This window comes from Saccopteryx leptura, chromosome 6 (assembly GCF_036850995.1).
Source record: "Saccopteryx leptura isolate mSacLep1 chromosome 6, mSacLep1_pri_phased_curated, whole genome shotgun sequence".
Classification (NCBI taxonomy): Eukaryota; Metazoa; Chordata; class Mammalia; order Chiroptera; family Emballonuridae; genus Saccopteryx; species Saccopteryx leptura.
Window position 1 is genome coordinate 186,176,362 of NC_089508.1, and position 17,944 is coordinate 186,194,305.

The 17,944-nt window shown below is 56.3% G+C and overlaps 1 protein-coding gene across 3 annotated transcripts in view; it reads right to left on the reverse strand.

Annotated features, from left to right (window-relative positions):
- SLIT3 (slit guidance ligand 3) overlaps positions 1 to 17,944 on the reverse strand; it is a 616,611-nt gene that overhangs the window by 67,274 nt on the left and 531,393 nt on the right. For all 3 annotated transcript variants that reach the window (XR_010746197.1, XM_066342686.1, XM_066342687.1), the window contains exons 19-23: positions 17,405 to 17,568; positions 15,754 to 15,886; positions 6,051 to 6,119; positions 4,160 to 4,231; positions 3,500 to 3,571 (exon numbers count right to left, since the gene is read on the reverse strand). Coding sequence is in view for 2 of the 3 variants with exons in the window: in XM_066342686.1 (XP_066198783.1) it covers positions 3,500 to 3,571; positions 4,160 to 4,231; positions 6,051 to 6,119; positions 15,754 to 15,886; positions 17,405 to 17,568 (510 nt within the window). In the remaining variant the exon portion in view is untranslated. The remainder of the gene's footprint in view (positions 1 to 3,499; positions 3,572 to 4,159; positions 4,232 to 6,050; positions 6,120 to 15,753; positions 15,887 to 17,404; positions 17,569 to 17,944) is intronic.

A 17,944-nucleotide genomic window follows, 5' to 3' on the forward strand; every position in this document is an offset into this window, starting at 1 on the left:
GCCCGTTGCAGGTGTGTCATAGGGAGAATCTATGCAGTCGGTGGGCGTGCTGAACAGCCCCACGTGCGCAAACAGCACACACCGTCCAACTTCAGGGACCAGGAGCTAAAAATACCGGGGATGACGAATGACAAGGCGCACATGCCAGATCAGCCCTCCCGGCGCTAACCCCTTCCAGGTGGCTCTCCTGCGGCTGGCGCTGGACAGGGACTGCTGGGACCACACGCACACCCAGCACGTGGCTCGGTGTGGGGCAAAGGTCAGGGAACACACAGGTCCCCGAAAAACGATGTGAAGGTCGATGAGAATGTTCTCCTCTAGCTGTTCTTAGATGAGGAGCCAAGGAGGAAAAGCACATTTTCACGCAATGTTTTATACTCAGGGTCTCCCTGAGTACCCTACCGCCGTGGCCTGTGAAATGTACACACACACTCACACACACACACACACACACTCACTCACACACACACACTCACACACACACTCACACACTCACACACTCACACTCACACACTCACACACTCACACACACACACTCACACACTCTCGCACACACACACACACACACACACACACACACACACGCGTGTCAGGTCTCCCCCCCAACACTCTTTAGCCTCTGCCCATGGCTGAATCTTGAGGCTCGTTCTCCTTCTCTACCCTAAACCGCCAGCATCCCCGGGTCCTCTGGTCATTTCTGAAATTTTAATCAAAATAATGAATCCTTTAAAAAAATAAGAGAATAGACAAATGCTTATGTGTAGTTGCAGATACTGCAGTTACTGATTAAAAAAACAACAACAACACCTATCCTTCTGTCCCCACTCCCTCAATTGTAAACAAACACGCCACTGTCTTCATTCACCTTTCACTCTGGGCTTTGCTTATTACAGAAACGACTCAACACGAACAGTCAGCCGTCAATGACTGTTTTCATTTGTTGATGTTCCCTTACAGCCCTTCCTTGTAGGTATAAATGTTTACGAGTTATGGTTGTAGCGTATGTGCGGATTGGGCTTGTTTCCCGCGTCACGCTATGGGGTGAACGCTTCCCCGCACGGCCGTGTGGTGCTCGTCTCCCTGCAACAACCGCCCCTCACTGACTGCCTGCCACAAGCTTTCCTCAAGCATCTCCCCACTGGGGCATTCAGAGGCAGTATTTAAAATGTAGGTGAAAAATAACAGGGCAACCAGGATCTTAACACACGGAGGCTTCCCCGCACTTTGGATCCGTCTTGAGCATACATTCCTAGATGTGCAGCGACCAGGAGAAAGCAGACAAATATGTATCATAAAAGAAATGTAGCCTATACACATTTTTATTTTTCCTGAATTGGCCCTTAATGCAGAAAACGGCTGCTCCCCGCTGCAGTGGGTGGTTGGAACGAGGGCCTCTAAGATCCCTCGCAGATAAAATCCGCAAGATCCTATGATTCTAAAATCTTGATGCTAAAATCCTACTAGCTCTTAAAGTGAGGGGCAGGCCCAGCGTGCTGCACGGTCACGCGCAGCCTGGGTGAACCGATGACTGCCGTGGTCCTGCAGTGGGACCCAGCGTGCAGAGGAAGAAGAACATTGGGTGATATTCATCCTACCACCCTGGCACATAGACATAGACAGGCAAACATTCCCTTCCTCCCTTTTACGTGCTGAGTCGCTCCAACCAGAACTACTCTAATTATGAACACATGCACTGAGATCCCATTAAAACGGGCTGGTCACACCCCGCCCTGGCAGCAAACCCGTGCACAGAACTGGAAGACTGGGATGGGGGATGGGAGAAGCAGGTTGGGATTGCGGGGGGGGGGGGGGGAATGGCGGGAGGCGGGCGGGGGAGCAGGTCCGGCCTCCGCCCCGGCCAGTGAGATGAGCCCGTGTCCCGCCCAGTGTGTTCAACGGGAAAGGGACAGGGTTCTGCTGATGTTTCTATTCTCCGAGTCCCAGGAGAGAATGGATAATAAATCAGTGACAATAACAGATAGCACAGTGTCGGCGCGGGCACTCCTCTGCCCCCAGAGAATTGATTTTTAATAACAGCACGGATGACATGTGGCGGAGTTGTCGCTGACACTGGTGTTTTGTGGGCCTCGATAAATCACAGCAGCCCGGAGGCTCTGGGACGAGCCAGCTCCCTGGGCGCTGTTTGCTGACGGCGACTGGGTGCTGGGAAGGGTCCCAGGGCTCCGAGTCAGGAGGCTGGATCCTGCCACCCCCTGCCTGCTGGACCTTGGGCCAGTCCCTTCACCAACCCAGGCCTCAGTTTCCCCATCTTAAAAGTGGGCACAAGCCTCTCAACCTCTCAGCACTATTGCATAAGGTTATACGAGACAAGGGCTATGAAAAGCCCCCCAAATAGGGTTGTCACTGTTACAGTAATAAAGGGCTGGGGAGATAAGAAGCATAAAGGCTTGAGGTCAGAGGGTCTACCATCTCCGCCCTCACGGGAGCATCATTCAGAGGGTCCTCCCCGTGCCAGGTGGGAAGGTACAAAAATCAGGGCAGTCAGGCTGAGGCTTGGGTGGCAGTGAGGTGCTATTCCTGCTTTTGCAAGTGCTGATGTGAAAACAATGACGACAAATGATTATTTATAAAGTGTTTACTGTGGGCCAGAGCTGTGCTAAGAGCTTGATGTGCAGTATTTCACTGAATCCTCATAAGAGCCTGGGAGGCAATTAGTATTATTATCTGATTTTATGGATGAGAGGACTGGCCGCTAGGGAGTGGCCAAGCTGTGCTGGAAAAGCAAGTGACTCCCTCTGTCTCAGTGGGCTGTCCCCCATCCACCGGTAGGGCAGGGCCAGACAGGTGTCATAAGGTGACAGGGGGCCAGGTGCAGAGGCTGAAGACTGCATAACCTCCTAGAAAGGGGAGGGCGGCCGGGCCAGGCAGGAAGGCGGAGGTGCGCCCCGGGATGGCCAGGCCTCAGAGAGAACGTCGAGATTAGGGTTTGTATGAGAAACCTCCTGATATTTAAATGTGGGCAATTTATTCAAGCTTTGTTTTGGAAAAGAGATATGGTATGAGCAGACTCTCCTATTGCTAACTAATAGCTGTCTGTCAGGAGCTGAACTGGCCCTGAGCCTCCAGCTGTGGTCTCTGCTGGACAAGCTGGGGTTCCTTAGGGTTCACAGTGTTAGCATCGCCCCTCTGAAGCTCGAGGGACCGACTGTGCAATAACGTCATCCAAGGAGCGGCTCTGTGCCGCCCACTCCGTGCTCCGCCGGTCTTCAGAATACAACCGCGCGTCCTAAGCCTCGCAAGAGAGGTGCTACCCATCCCGTTTTCCACGCAAAGAGGCAGGAACTCAGAGGGGTTAGTGATCTGCTCAAGGTCCCACATGTGGTCGTGGGCTGGTACTGGACGGGCGGATGCCCCTTCTGTCCATTCGGCAAATAGGGGTGCTGGGTGCGGCGGGGTGGGGGGGAGAGGGGGGACGTGGGCGTGGCGCAGAGGGGAGTGGCCCGCTGCCGCCCAGCCAAGTGCGCATGCTCGTACTCACAGCACTCGCAGAGACCGCAGCCCGTTGAAGGCGTGGATGGGGATGCAGCGCAGCCGGTTGTAGCTCAGGATCCTGCGGAAAAGGACACCGTGTCCCCGTCAGCGCTTCCCACCTCAGTGGCTCACAGGGGCGCGGGCCGCACCGTGGGTGGTCCAAGCCAACGGCTTGTCTCCCCCACTTGAATCTACGGACAGTAAAGGGAAGAGCATCGCCTCCCACCGCTCCGGGAAGCTCGCTGGCTTAAGGGTCCGGTTTCCTCCCACGGTCCCCGAGCCGGCTGCCTCTCTAACCAACCAGCTTCCCCACCACCCCCCTCTGTTGTCAAATGGGGAGTGTCCACAACGTGCAGAGCTAATGGGAATGAAACAGCCCCTGAGCAAAATGTCATTGTGCCGGGAAATCTTCCGCTGGGGAAGAAATCCACAAAGCCCAGAAGGCACTCCAACGAGGGCCTTCTTCAGGGGTCACTGGGGGCCAGGTCCCGTGTTACTGCCCGGCACAGGAGTTCAGACCTAGTTTATTTTTCTTCTGATGATTAAGGGCTGCCCTGTGCAGGGGCAGCCACAGCTCTGAGGGTCACTAGAGCAGAGGACGCAGGCCTGAGGGGGTGGGGGCAAGAACGGTGCAGGCCTCTTAACACCAGCACCTCAATGTACTCACAGGGTGGAGAGGTGAGACATGTTGCTGAACGTGTAATTGGTCAGCACGCCAATGCTGTTGTTGCTCAGGTCACTAGGAAAAGTGAAACAAAAGGGTCATGTTTACTGTGGTTGCCTTTGAAGGGGGGCATTCCCAACTTTCACACATGCCTACCATCCATCCATCCATCCATCCATCCTTCATCCATCCATCCTTCATCTATCCATCCTACATCCATCCATCCTTCATCCATCTATCCATCCATCCTTCATCCATCTATCCATCCATCTTTCATCCATCCATCCATCATCTATCCATCCTTCATCCATCTATCCATCCATCCTTCATCCATCTATCTATCCATCTATCCATCCACCCTTCATCCATCTATCTATCCATCCATCTATCCATCCATCATCCATCCATCCATCCACCCACCCATCCATCCACATTTCACCTACCCACCCATTCATCCAAATATTCATTTTGTTGTTCAATTTTTATTCAATCATTCAAGCGGTTGTTCATTCATCCATTTATCCATTCATTTAGCTATTTAACCATTCCATTCCATTCCATGTCTATCCATCTGTTTCATTTTACCAGCAAAATATAACACATAAGAGAACAATCCTGATTCCAGCGCATTTTTTTCCCTGCTCAGTTCTTCCTTTTGCTGTCCCTCTGCCCTTGTTCTCATCTGGCATTCATTTACTCCCCTTATCAGGGTCTCTCTTCAGGGGATGAGGTGGGTGGGGGTGTTGTCCTCTGCTAACTACGACCTCCAGCTTCTCCTCAGGGACAAACGCCCGGGGCAGTGGTGGTTGACACTAGCCGCACACTAGAATCACCTGGGAGCTTCTATAGCCTCTGAGGCTGGGCTCCCATGCCCTGTGTGTCTGATTTAATCAGTCTAGTGGGAGCTTGAGCATCAGTATTTAAAAAAAGCAAATAAGCTACTCAGGTGATTCCTGAAAGCAGCTGAAGTTGAGCACCTGCCCGAGAGCAGTGGTTCTCAACTGGGGGCACTTGTGGTCCCCGCTGCCATGTGATGACATTTGAACACACTTTGGGTTGTCACTGCTCGGGGAAGGGAGCTATTGGCATCTAGTAGGGAGAGGCAGGGACGCTGCTGAAATTCCCACAACGACCACAACAGCCCCCACGAGCAGGAGTGATCCGGTCGCTAATGTCCACAGTGCCTCATCTAGAGACTGGTTTCAGGCTTATCTGGGAAGCCAGGCTGAATAAGGTGACAGGTGGCTTTCTTCCACCTTTCTTCAGTGGCCCCCCCACCTCCCCATGACGACACAGTTTCATTCTGAGAGAACTCGCCTTTCCCTGTGTAGATGGGCTCTGTCCCCAACTAGGTCCCCTCCTGCAAGGCAGGGAAGCTATGGAGGGACAAGGCTCAGAGACCAGCAGCCGCCTGGGTCACACGCATACCCAGCAGCCCCGCTCCCCATTCGAGGGTTGTCCTGGGTTGTGGTTGACTTGGAGCCAGGAGCGGCTACCGCCTGGAGGAACCTCAACTGAACCATCTACTTGGAACATTTTCTGGGAAACTAAAGGAGGAGGAGGAAGTGTCCACTCCTGCTTTCGGCCAGCCTAAGTGCAGACCCAGGTGGCAAGAACCTGGAGACGGAAGGGCCTCGGGAACTTAACCTGGGACCCTGGAAGGTCAGAGGCTCACCCACCTCCCCCCGAAGCTGAGGAGGAAGGGGATGCGATGGTCAGCCATGGGTATTTCTGAGGGTGGTTCTCACTGGGTCAGCCCCGGCCCGTCAGGCTGGCCCACTGCGGCCAGCTGCCTGTCCCTGCCCCACCCCGGGACCCCAGCCTCCCTTCCTCTCCACGTTTCCTGAGCTCCCCCAGGACAGAACACCAGCTGTCCCACCGCAGGGCTTCTTACATGAGTGTCAGGTGTCGGAGGGCAGACAGCTCCCTGGGCACGGCGGTCAGGTGGTTTCCTTCCAGGTACCTGGAAGACAGGTCCGGGGCGACACTCGGCAAAGAGACACCACACACGCGGTCATTTCCCCAGAGACGCCGTCCCTGACTGCCGAGACTGGCGCGGGTCCCTGCTTTCTGCTCTCATAGCTTCTCCCCTTCAGGGCACATATTCCATCTGTCATTTCCTATCTGTGTGATTATTCAACCAACGACGCTTCTCTCCGCTGGACTGCAGAGCTCCGTGATGCGGGGCTCTTGTCTGAAACGGTCTAGTGGTGAATCTCCCCAAGACTGTATACAGAATGGCACGCAGTAGCAGGTGTGGAATAAACAAAGCACCCACTCTGTCCCCAGACCTCACAATACCCTTACACCGCAGGGCTTCACAGTTGAGGAAACAAATTCAGAGATGTTAAAAGACGTGCCCAAATTCACACAGCAAGCAGGTGGCTTACTGCACTCTTACCACCATTCTGTATGGCAATGTTCCCCAACCCCCGGGCCGCGGACCGGTATCGGTCCGTAGGCCATTTGGTACCAGTCCGCAGAGAAAGAATAAATAACTTACATTATTTCCTTTTTATTTATATTTAAGTCTGAACGATGTTTTATTTTTAAAAAATGACCAGATTCCCTCTGTTACATCCGTCTAAGACTCACTCTTGACGCTTGTCTTGGTCACGTGATACATTTATCCATCCCACCCTAAAGGCCGGTCCGTGAAAATATTTTCTGACATTAAACCGGTCTGTGGCCCAAAAAAGATTGGGGACCACTGCTGTATGGCCTCTCATCAGCGTCCTCATCTGAGCCGGGGTGAGGTGGGGTGGGGGCTCAGGGCCCTGATGGATGGGAACCATGACACACCGCGGGAGCCTCTGGGCCCACTGTGCCAGGTCCTCCGGGTTCCAGCCGGCCTCTGAGCTGTGCTGGTGCTGATCCGATCAGCCTCGCTTCCTGTATAAATCCTTCCCTAGATCCTGCTGCTTGTTAGAGAAGGCCCATCCACCCTCCCATCCACCCTCCCATCCATCCATCCAGCTATCGATCATATATTCTCTGAAGGAACTGGCTCTGTCGTGGCGGAGCTGGGAAGCCCGCATCCTGCAGGGCAGGCCCGCCGGCCGGCCACCCGGAAGCTCAGGCCAGATGTCCACATCACAGCCCTGAGGTAGAATTCCCTCTTCTCCAGGAAACCTGTTTTTTTGTTCTTAAGGCCCATCTCCATATTATCATGAATAATCTCCTTAAAAAGCCTTCTGATTGTAGATGGTAACTGGCTCTACAAAGTACCCTCACTCGTGTTTGCCCAAACAGCAGGGCCCAGTTAACACACGGACTCAACCATCAGAGTCCCTGTCTCCCTCTCTGGTTCATCTTACAGCAAACTCCCCCTTGACCTCTGGTTCCAACTCCACTGGCCTCACTCCTCCCCGGATGCCCCTGCCCCTCTGAGGGGGCAGGTCTGGTCCCCCCAGTCCCTCCTCACCTAGTTAACTCTCACAGACACTCTCGGATCTCCGCTCAACTATCCCTCCCCGATATCATCTCCCACGCCCACGGGTGACATGCCAGGTTCTCGAAGCTTTCGGTGCATTTTCTTCAAAGCGCTGAGCCCATGTGACATCCTTAGAGTGGCCGTGGTTAACAGGCAGAACCGAGCCTGTTTTGCTCACCCCAGCATTCTGGGACTAGCGGGCAGCAGTGGGTGCTCTGGAAATGTTATCTGTAGGATAAAAACCCCAGAGCTGGGCCGGGGGTGGGGGGACCCTGTGAGGAAGACCCTGTGGGGAAGCGCGGGAGCGGGTCTGAGTGCAGGGTGTCCGGGGACCGGGCATGGCATCTAAAGGTTCCACCTCAGAAATGCAGATGTGGTCGTGCGGGGAAGCCCTCTTGGCAGGAAGACCATCACACCTCTGGGGCCCAACGGGGCCTGCAGCCCGCAGCCCCGGCCCGCAGGGACCCTCTCCGCAGACTGCACTCTCGCCCGCCGCGGCCTTAGAACCGGCGGAGCATTTCCAGCGGGTCGACCTGCGTGTTGACCTGCACTGAAACACTCTGTTTCAACCCCTGCACGAGCACCCGAGGACATGTCCGCCTTGTGTGAAAACCCACGGATCTCCATGAATGCATGTTCCCGGTCCTGTTTCGAGCTTTGCGGTGCTGACAGGTGCCCTGCAAAAACACTCTTGGACCTGCTGCTGAATGGTGAATGAGAGGGAGGACAGACACCTGCCAGGAGATCTCTCTCCAGGCTAGGATTTCCACCTGGCCCTGGGGGGTGATATGGAGCAGCTCAGGAGTCAGGCCACTAAGGCGCCACTACCTCATTGCTGTGTGACCTTCTGCAAGTTACTTAACCTCTCTGAGCCTGTGTTTCCTCATCTGTGAAATGGGGCTTATCACAGTCACCACCTGGAGTGATTGTGAAGGTGAAATTAGGGTTTCTGGGGAAAGCTGTCGGAGAGGTGCCTGCCACACGAGTGTTCATACACTTCGAATGTACACACAGATAAATGTGTACACATACATCTCCATCTAAGCACACGTATGAATACAGAAAGGCAGAGAACCATCTCCTGCGGCCTACTCTCCATTCTTCTTCCAGACTACTATTTCAAAAGTGAGAATCAGATCACGCCACTTCCCTGCTTGAACGTCTTCCTGGCTCCCGCGCTCTCCTGGGACAGAGAGCCAGCGCTTGCTGACAAGGACACACATGTCTCGTCTCAAGTTTTCGGCACGCCCCGCCTTCTTTCCACTCTACCTGCTCCTTTTCGTGGTCTTCTCGGCTTTGACTTTAATCTAATCTCACCACCTTGCGGTCTTCATGAAACATGTTCTTTCTACTCCTTCTGCCCCTTTACTTTTCTGGGACATGCTGCACCCACTTCCTGTCTGAAACGCTGCGTGTGCTGTAGGCTTTCTTACTGTCTTTCTTCCCTACCCCGAGTTTCTGAGGCCAGGAGTCTTATCTGTCCCATCGGCGGCCGTCCTCCCCAAGCTCTTAGGACAGAATCAGGCACGACGAGCTCAGCAAATACTTGCCGGAGTGGAGGGGGTTCTCTAGGCTCTGAGCCTGCGCGTGGGCCTCCCTCAGCCCTTCCCCCCCACCCCCCCCGTAGTTGGTCAGACTGCCCGGAGTCAAGGAGTGTCCTCAATGAAGCCATCTGCTAGGTCTTTCCAGAGCTTGTGCCAGGACTCCTAAGTGCTGCTGTGCCCGGAGCCAGCCTGCTCTCAGAGATGTGGTTAACCCCTCCAGCTGGCTGCAGGCAATTTCTGTCCCTCTCCCTGGGCCGGAGAAAGGCGAGGATGCAGCCAGTGATGGGCAGTCGCTCTGGGAGCACTCTGCCCAGTGCTGGGGCCACAGGAGGAGGCATTGCTAGAGGAAGTCCAGCTGTCGGGACGGACCCAGCCGGAACCACTGACAAGGACCTGCAGCATCACTGCAGGGGTGCTGGGTTCACCTTCTCCCTGTTAAACGCAGGGCCAGTCCCAGGGAGGAGACGGGTGGCTGTCTACTGCAAATCCCCAACAAGCCAGGCCACTGGGCACAGCACACAGGGACCTGGGCCTCTGCCAAAGATAAGGAGTAATTTAGTAATTCAGAGGACGAGCCTTCGGTCAGACAGACCGGGCTCGAGTCGAAGCTCCGCTGCTCCTTGGCAGTGTGATCTGAAGAAATTATCCAGCCGTCCTGCACCTCAGTTACCTCGTCTGCAAAACGGGAGTGAAAATACCCGCCCTGTAGGGTTGTTGGAGTGGAGTAAATGAGGTTGTGTAGCAAACAGCCTGGCACAGCCCTGGCACACAGGAAGTGCCCTATACATGGCCGCTGTGGTGCATTTCCCGCCGACAGGACAGGACACGGACCCTGTGGCCCGAAGGCCAGGGAGGACAGGGTTTCCCAGACTCCTCCCTGGCCCGGGGCACGTGCTGTCTGTACCACCCACGTGGCCTTGTCACGGACCGCAGGGCTCTGCCCCTCTCTCGCATGCGTGCCCGTCGCCCTCATTGGATTTGAGATAAGGAGACAGCTTCATCTGAGCTGCTTGTTACAGTCCGGACCCCATCTTCGAACCCCTCGGAGCTGACCAGGGCCAGGCCAGGCCCCGCCTCCTCCTGCAATCAATGATTCTGTCATCTTCTCCTGCCACACTGAGTCTCAAAGAGCTGCGTCTCTGCCCTGTGTCTTGCTGGTCAAGTCTCAGTGCTTCCAGGTCTATCAGGGCTGTGTGTGTGCACATGCATGTGTGTGTGTGTGTGTGTGTGTGCACATGCATGCGTGTATGTGCACCCTGCCAGCCTCTTCCCATGATGTCCTCAGACCCTATTACATCCTCAATAGAAGCCCCTTCTTCCAACACTTATGCCTGGAGGACATATGTCACCCTTCCCTCCTCCTCCCCTTGGGGTATCAGGTGTAGGACAACTCCCCAGATCATGGTCCTCGGACCCAACTCAGTACCAGAACTTCCCAGATATTAACCAGGAGAGTCCTGCGGGGACTTGAGGGTCTCACTCCCTTCGGGAGCCCTCAGGGAGATGGAGGCTTGCAGAGTTTGAGGGTCCGACTCCCCTCGGGAGCCCTCAGGGAGATGGAGGCTGGCAGAGCTCGTTTCCGGAACCAGGAGGCCTGATGTCAGCCTTTAACGTTCCCTTAAGGGGGAGCCAACAGATTTTTAGGTTTAAATCTTGCAGAATGGCAAGCCCCAGGCTGGAAGAGGGCACACTGGAAGCAGATGAGGCCCCACCTCTGCAGAGGGTGTTCGTGCCGGTGACTCTGGGGCTGACATGCGCCACGTCTGCTTCTGTTCGGCGTTCCATAGGGCACGGACAGGCTTGCTTTCAGTGCAGGAGCTCACTGCCGGCTTCTAGCAGGTGCGTCTGCGTAGCCTCTGCCTGCACGTGTGTAACGGCCTGGATGGTTTCCAAAGTGCTGTCCACGGGGTCCCCGGGGAGCCCCTAGACTCTTTCAGGGGTCTGTGAGGCTAAAACTATTTTTTGCAATTAGATTAATGCATGTTTTCTTTCTTCCCATTTGTACCATGTGAGTAAAACTGCTGGCACCTCGGGATGAATCAAAGTCAGCAGCCTCACGAGGTATAAATAAAAGCTGGTTTCATCGAAGAATGCCCCTTGGTGAAGAGCGAGAAGTTGTTAATTGCATTAGCTCCCGACCTTGGAGCGTGCAATATTCCGCCCGACACACGGGAGCGTGCACGCAGCGTTGCGGCTGCGGGCGAAGCACACCGGAGAAAAGCACCCACGGACCTGAGTTACGAGCTGAGCGTGGCCTCTCGCCCCCACAAGTCACCATTTTTACTTAGAAGAATGACTGGCAAACAGGTTATTCCAGAATGGGTATTTCGTAGACCATTCCTCAGCAAGGAAGAGAGGGGTAACTGGATGGTATTTGTTGGCGATGATTAAATTTGAGCTTCTAAGTGAAAATTAAAATAAAAAAAACAAACAAACTTGTGAGGGCCACAGTGAACCTGACAGCATCCGGTTACTTAAAGACCTCTCTGACGAGACCGGTGGTGAGACCCGTGGCTGTGACATTTCTGATATTATATAATGGAGCGGGTCCACATTGGGAAGGCCTGCAGAGCTCAGTGAACCGGTATTTTTCAAATGGCCCGTGCGTGCTGCTGCAGGACCGTATATGGGGGAAAGTTCCATTCAGAGTGTGAACAGTGCCTATCCAGGTGGTGGCGCAGTGGATAGAGCATGGACCTGGGACGCTGAGGACCCAGGTTCGAAACCCTTGAGGTCGCCAGCTTGAGCGTGGGTTCATCCGGCTTGAGCGCAGGCTTGCTGGCTTGAGCGTGGGATCACAGACATGACCCCTTGTTCGCTGGCTTGAAGCTCATGGTTGCTGGCTTGAGCCTAAGCTGCTGGCTTGAGCAAGGGGTCAGTGGCTCAGCTGAAGCTACCCCCCCCCCCCCCCCCCGTCCCCAGTCAAGGCACATATCTGAAAGCAATCAATGAACAACTAAAGTGCAAAACTACAAGTTGATACTTTTTTTTGTATTTTTTTCAAAGTGAGTGGAGGGGGGTGGAGGCAGACAGACTCCCACATGCGCCTGACTGGGATCCACCCAGCACGCCCACCAGGGGGTGATGCTTGGTCCCTCTGGGTGTTGCTCCGCTGCAATAGGAGCCATTCTAGCGCCTGAGGTGGAGGCCATGGAGCCATCCTCAGCACCCAGGCCAACTTTGTTCCAGTGGAGCCTTGGCTGCGGGAGGGGAAGAGAGACAGAGAGGAAGGAGAGGGGGAGGGGTGGAGAAGCAGATGGGCGCTTCTCCTGTGTTTCCTGGCCGGGAATCGAACCCAGGACTTCTGCACATTGGGCTGACGCTCTAACGCTGAGCCAGGGCCCCAAGTTGATACTTCTCACCCCTCTCCCTTCCTGTCTGTCCGTCTCTCCCTCTCTCTGTCTCTCACTTAAAGAAAAAGTGTAAACAGAGCAGTGGGTTTTAATGTAACAGAGCATGAAAAGTTCACTGACGTGGTTTTGGGCTCCGCACTGCAATTAGCCTTTAAGGAAACTACCGCTTGTGGTTTGGGTGTATTAGCAAAGAAGAATAGAATATTTACAATTCTTTGAAAAGCTTATTGACATTCTGCTCCCTTCCTTAGCTACATGTCTGTGGGAAGCCATATTTTCTTCTTATACTTCACCCAAAGCAACACATCACAAAAAAATGAATGCTACAGCAGATATAAAAATCCAGCTGTCTTCTAATACATTTGCAAACATGCAATGCCACGCTCCTCAATTACATTTCTTTTGGTTTGTTTTCAATATACGTATGCTTTTCCTATAAACCTGTAATGAACACAGGGCGGGGCAAAAGTAGGTTTACAGTTGTATGGAAAGTAATACAATAATTAATGAATAATAATACAAGAATAAACTGTTTTGCATACTCACAACTGTAAACCTAGTCTTGCCCCATCCTGTATATTATTGTTTTTCCTACATGGATTGATAAGTATATATTTAAAAATGTGTTAGTTGTAGTTCCCAGAATGGTGACAGAAAGAAAAGTTCTTGGGGTCCATGATGGTTTGGAAAAAATTTAAGACGCCAAAGTTCAAGAACTTCTGGGGTGATGGACACGAGCCTGGGACTGGGAGCGAAGCGTGTTCTCACCCTGACAGGTGGCTGGCCGCTGGTGGGGCTTGGGAAGTGATTTCCCGTCTGGATGGTCCTCATCGCTCCGAGAGGGCAGGTGGGGCTGCAGCCCCACTTCGGGGCCAGCGTGCAAGGACTGGGTGAGCAAATGCCAGGGGAGTCGGTGCCAGCTTGGCTGTGCCACCCGGGCACAGAGACCCCAGAGAAGGGCCGGCGGGGGGCTGCCCAGGGCAGACGACGGGAAGGTCACTCCCCGTGGGGTGGCCGCTGCCCTGCTGTCCCGTGCTTGTGACAGCCTTCCATAGCCTGCTTTGCTTTTCCTCCTTCTCAGTGGATTGAACTTGATTTTGTCCTGCGAGCTGGCGGCTCTGCCCGAGATGGCTCACGATGCCGGAGGGGCTTGGCGAGCCGGCGGACACGCTGACTCGGTGCTCAGCCCGTCGCTGAACCGCTGAGCTGGTTTCCTGGGCCTGCCCGTTCTCATTCTCGTGCTCTCTGGCATCCTCTTCCTGCCCGCTGGCCCTGGCCCCCAGGCCGGGGTGTGGGGACAGAGGTGTGGGCTGCTGTCCTTGGCCAGGTCCGCAGACCAGCAGACCATATCTGGCCCAGGGCAGCGCAGTCAATTCCAAGGCAGGAAGTCAGGCCTCCTCCCAAAGCTCTGAAGTTGACTTTCTAATTACAGCCAGTCATCTGTGTTATTCCAATCTCGGCTTCCTGGGCTGTGGGGAGAGGCAGCCGCGGGTCTGTGTTCACGGCATTTTCTTCTCTCTGACCTGTGACACTCGGCACTCAATTAGCCCAGAAGGGAGGCGTGTACCTGGGTCGTTCTCTGCAGCCCACACACACAGCACGCAGGCTGAGGACGTTGTGGAGCCCACTGCATACACAGCACGTGCTCACACAGCTCTCCAAGGGCACCGCCCAGCCCAGACCCAGGGCCGACGCAGACTTCATAGTGACGATCAAGAGTCCAGGGGTCCCCAAACTTCTTACACAGGGGGCCAGTTCACTGTCCCTCAGACCGCTGGAGGGCCACCACATACAGTGCTCCTCTCACTGACCACCAATGAAAGAGGTGCCCCTTCCGGAAGTGCGGTGGGGGCCGGATAAATGGCCTCAGGGGGCCGCATGCGGCCCGCGGGCCATAGTTTGGGGACACCTGACAAGACCTTCGTTCCTTCCCTTGGTGTGGCAGCCCTGGTTCCAGTCTCCCTAAGTGACAGGAGAGGCCGGGAGCCACAACCCTCACCAGGAACCTCTCTGCTATTCCCAGACCGGGTCTCACACTGGTGCCACCCAGGGGGCGAGGGGAGAGCATCAGAGAAATGCTCCCGGGAGCTGTCTGGGTCCCCTTCTGGTGCCTGGGTCTGAGAGCACAGGCTAAGCTGGCCCGGGGGAGCCCAGGAGAGTGCCAGCTCAGCTCCAGGGCGCACGGCCAGGTCTCCTGCTCGGGCCCTCTGGGTGCCCTGGGTGCCCGTCAGTCCCTCACTGGCCCTGCCTGCTTTCCATTTCCGGTTCAGACCACCGCTCCTGCTCCCTGCCCAGGGCGGCTCCTCTGACCTCCCTGTCTGTCCTCGTCAGACCGCCCTGCCTGACGATGTCACAGCGACCTCGCTCCTCTCGTGCAGCGCTTGTCATGGCTGCGCTCTCACGGGAGCTCCTCGGACCATCGCGCAAATGTCCTACCTTCCCCCCAGTAACCCGTGAGCCCCACGAGCGGAGGGGGTCACACTTGTTTTGCTCCCCACGGTCTCCCCTGTGTTAGCAGACTTCCTGACACGGGGCGCCCCGTGACCATGTGCCGAGTGGAGGAACAGAGGAGTGGGGGACGGGACAGCGGCGCTGGCTGCGTGAGGGGGCCACGCCCACCCGGCCCCGGGGGCACTGCTCCTGGTACCCACCAGGGGGGCCTCCCTCCCGCCCTGCGGGGCTGCTCGAGCTCTGGCAGCGGCAGAAACAAGGTTCTCTCCACAATAGGAAGAGCCCTTCGGGGATGGAACGGCACCGCTTCCATTTCACTGGGAGCACCTGGGGCGGCACCAGCCCTCGGAGTTCCTGTGGGGCGGGGCTGTTACAGTCCCCCTGAGTGACAGGATGAGCAGCTCCCGGGCGCAGAGTGAACAGGACTCAGCGCTGAGGGCTCAGCTGGACAGGGACCGTGCTGCGGGGGAGCAGGACCACGTACCCAGAAGTGTGTGGTGAGCCACAGGGCCCACGGGACAGGTCCCCCCCCCCCAGGCTGGTGTCAGACTGAGAGGCTGGTGGGGAGTCCGGAAGCTGGAGGGCAGAGCAGGGGATTCGGGGGACACAGGAAACGGCACACCGACCCTCCCACGGGACACCTGCCAGGCACAGGCATGAGGGAGCCCTGCTTCCTGTCCCGTGTCCAAGCTGCTGACCTCTGGCTGGGAACCGTCCAAGAAGGGCTCCCCCGGGCAGCCTTGGGCGGGACGACATGGGGGTGACGTGTGACAGCTGCTGGTGGGGGACTCCAGGGTGGCCAGTGGGGGTACTTACAGCTCGGTCACGTCCCTGGGGATGCCTTTGGGGAGGGCGCGGAGCCCCCTGTTGCTGCAGCGCACCACCGTGTCCACGCAGGTGCACTGCTCGGGGCAGCGCGGGCCCAGGTGACAGCTGCTCTCCTCGTTGCCTGTGGAGACCCGAGAGTGAGCATGGCGGGCAGCAAGCCCCCCGGCGGGGACAGGGGAGCAAGGCCAGGCACCGGGACCAAGCCGCCCTCACTAAAGGGAAGCCTCTGCTTTGAGCCAGGCCGGGACTAGGCCGCCTGCGGGTCTCACTCCTGGTCGGAGAAGAAAGACCGCGGGCCTGTCGCTGCAACCACATTTAGTGTAAAATGAAGACGCTAAAAACTTGATCGAGGCCCTGGCCGGTTGGCTCAGTGGTAGAGCGTCGGCCTAGCGTGCGGAGGACCCGGGTTCGATTCCCGGCCAGGGCACACTGGAGAAGCGCCCATTTGCTTCTCCACCCCTCCGCTGCGCTTTCCTCTCTGTCTCTCTCTTCCCCTCCCGCAGCCAAGGCTCCATTGGAGCAAAGATGGCCCGGGCGCTGGGGATGGCTCCTTGGCCTCTGCCTCAGGCGCTAGAGTGGCTCTGGTCGCAATATGGCGACGCCCAGGATGGGCAGAGCATCGCCCCCTGGTGGGCAGAGCGTCGCCCCCTGGTGGGCGTGCTGGGTGGATCCCGGTTGGGCGCATGCGGGAGTCTGTCTGACCGTCTCTCCCCGTTTCCAGCTTCAGAAAAATTAAAAAAAAAAAAAAAAAAAAACTTGATCGACCAGAGTGTTAGACAGGAACGAGGTAGCTGTGAACCCGAGCAGAAGTAAACCCACTGGCTGAAGGAGTGGTCAGGGGTGGGGGCAGAGCCCTGTCCACGCTCCTCCTCCTCCTCCTCTTCTTCCTCCCTTCCTTCCTTCCCTCTTTCCACGACACAATGCCTCTGGGTGCTGACTCTGCCCCAGCCTTCATTATACCTTCATTATACTTGAGCCTCAGTTCACCTGTAAACCAGCTACTCTGTCTCTAGATAACCTAGCGGTGACCAAGTAAGAATCATGCTGGCTCGAATTCACGCAAACAGATGTGCCCTCTGGAATCCTGACACTCAACGCCTTATCTCCTGGAGTTTACACGCCCTATCCGGGGACAAAAATCTTCCCGGAGCTCATCCTGAAGTCTGTTCCTCGCGAGCACGCACTCTGAGCCTCATCGTGATGCCAGCAGGGAAACTGAGGCACAGGGCCCCGTGTACAGCTGTGTAGGCTGCGTACTGCACAAAGGTGTCCATCATGTGACGGGCACCAACCAGCCTCACTGTGGACAGGGGGATGAGGGTATTTGGCTCAACCGTGTTCTCATAGATGGCTGTGTGGTATCTTGTTCCCACAGGATCTATAAATATATGTTATGACAAACTTTGATGGAGGGAAGTGGAATGTCTTTAGAGAGAGGCTCCCTTCCTTACGCTGCACCAAGGAGCCCTGTGGGCAAGCAGCAGCCTGCAGAGCCCCCCGGAGCGCCCGTGGCCTGCCGATGACGGAGCAGAACCTGTCTCTGGGGTCCCGACCTTCGGCCGCTGTTGCACCCCTGGTCTCCGTATCTTCCCGGCCTTCCCAGGCACCCCATGCCCGCCCCCCCCCCCCACGTCCTCACCTTCACAGGTGAAGTCCTGGATGGCCACGTCCTGGATGGGAATCTCCTTGAGGAAGAACGGCTTCTGGCACCGCGGGTTCCCGCTGACCACGCGCCTCTTTCTCAGCCACTTGCCGAGCCAGGCCAGGTGGCAGTTGCAGTTGAAGGGGTTGGACAGGAGGTTTCTGGGAGGAGAGAAGGAGCCCCCTCTGGGCGTTAAGCTTCTACTGTGGGAGCCGGCCAGCTGGCTGGGCAGCTGGGTGGCCGGTCGGGGGATCCTGTTCTGCAACCCTGGGGCCCGGCTCTCCGGCCCGGCCTGTCTGGCCCGGGCCCAGGGGAAGGACGACAGTGGTCGGGAAAAGGGCCTGCAGACTGGTTCCTAAAACCCGGATACAGTCTTTGGTGTATCATTCCAGACCTCGCCGATGGCCGCGGCCCTGGTCTCCCCATCCGCTGAGCTCCGGCTGTGGGGACGGCCCCAGCCCCTCAGCAAAGGAGCTTCTACTGGGGGGAATGGACAAGCCTGCCCAGCCGCCTTCCTCCCCTCCACAGCACCCCGAG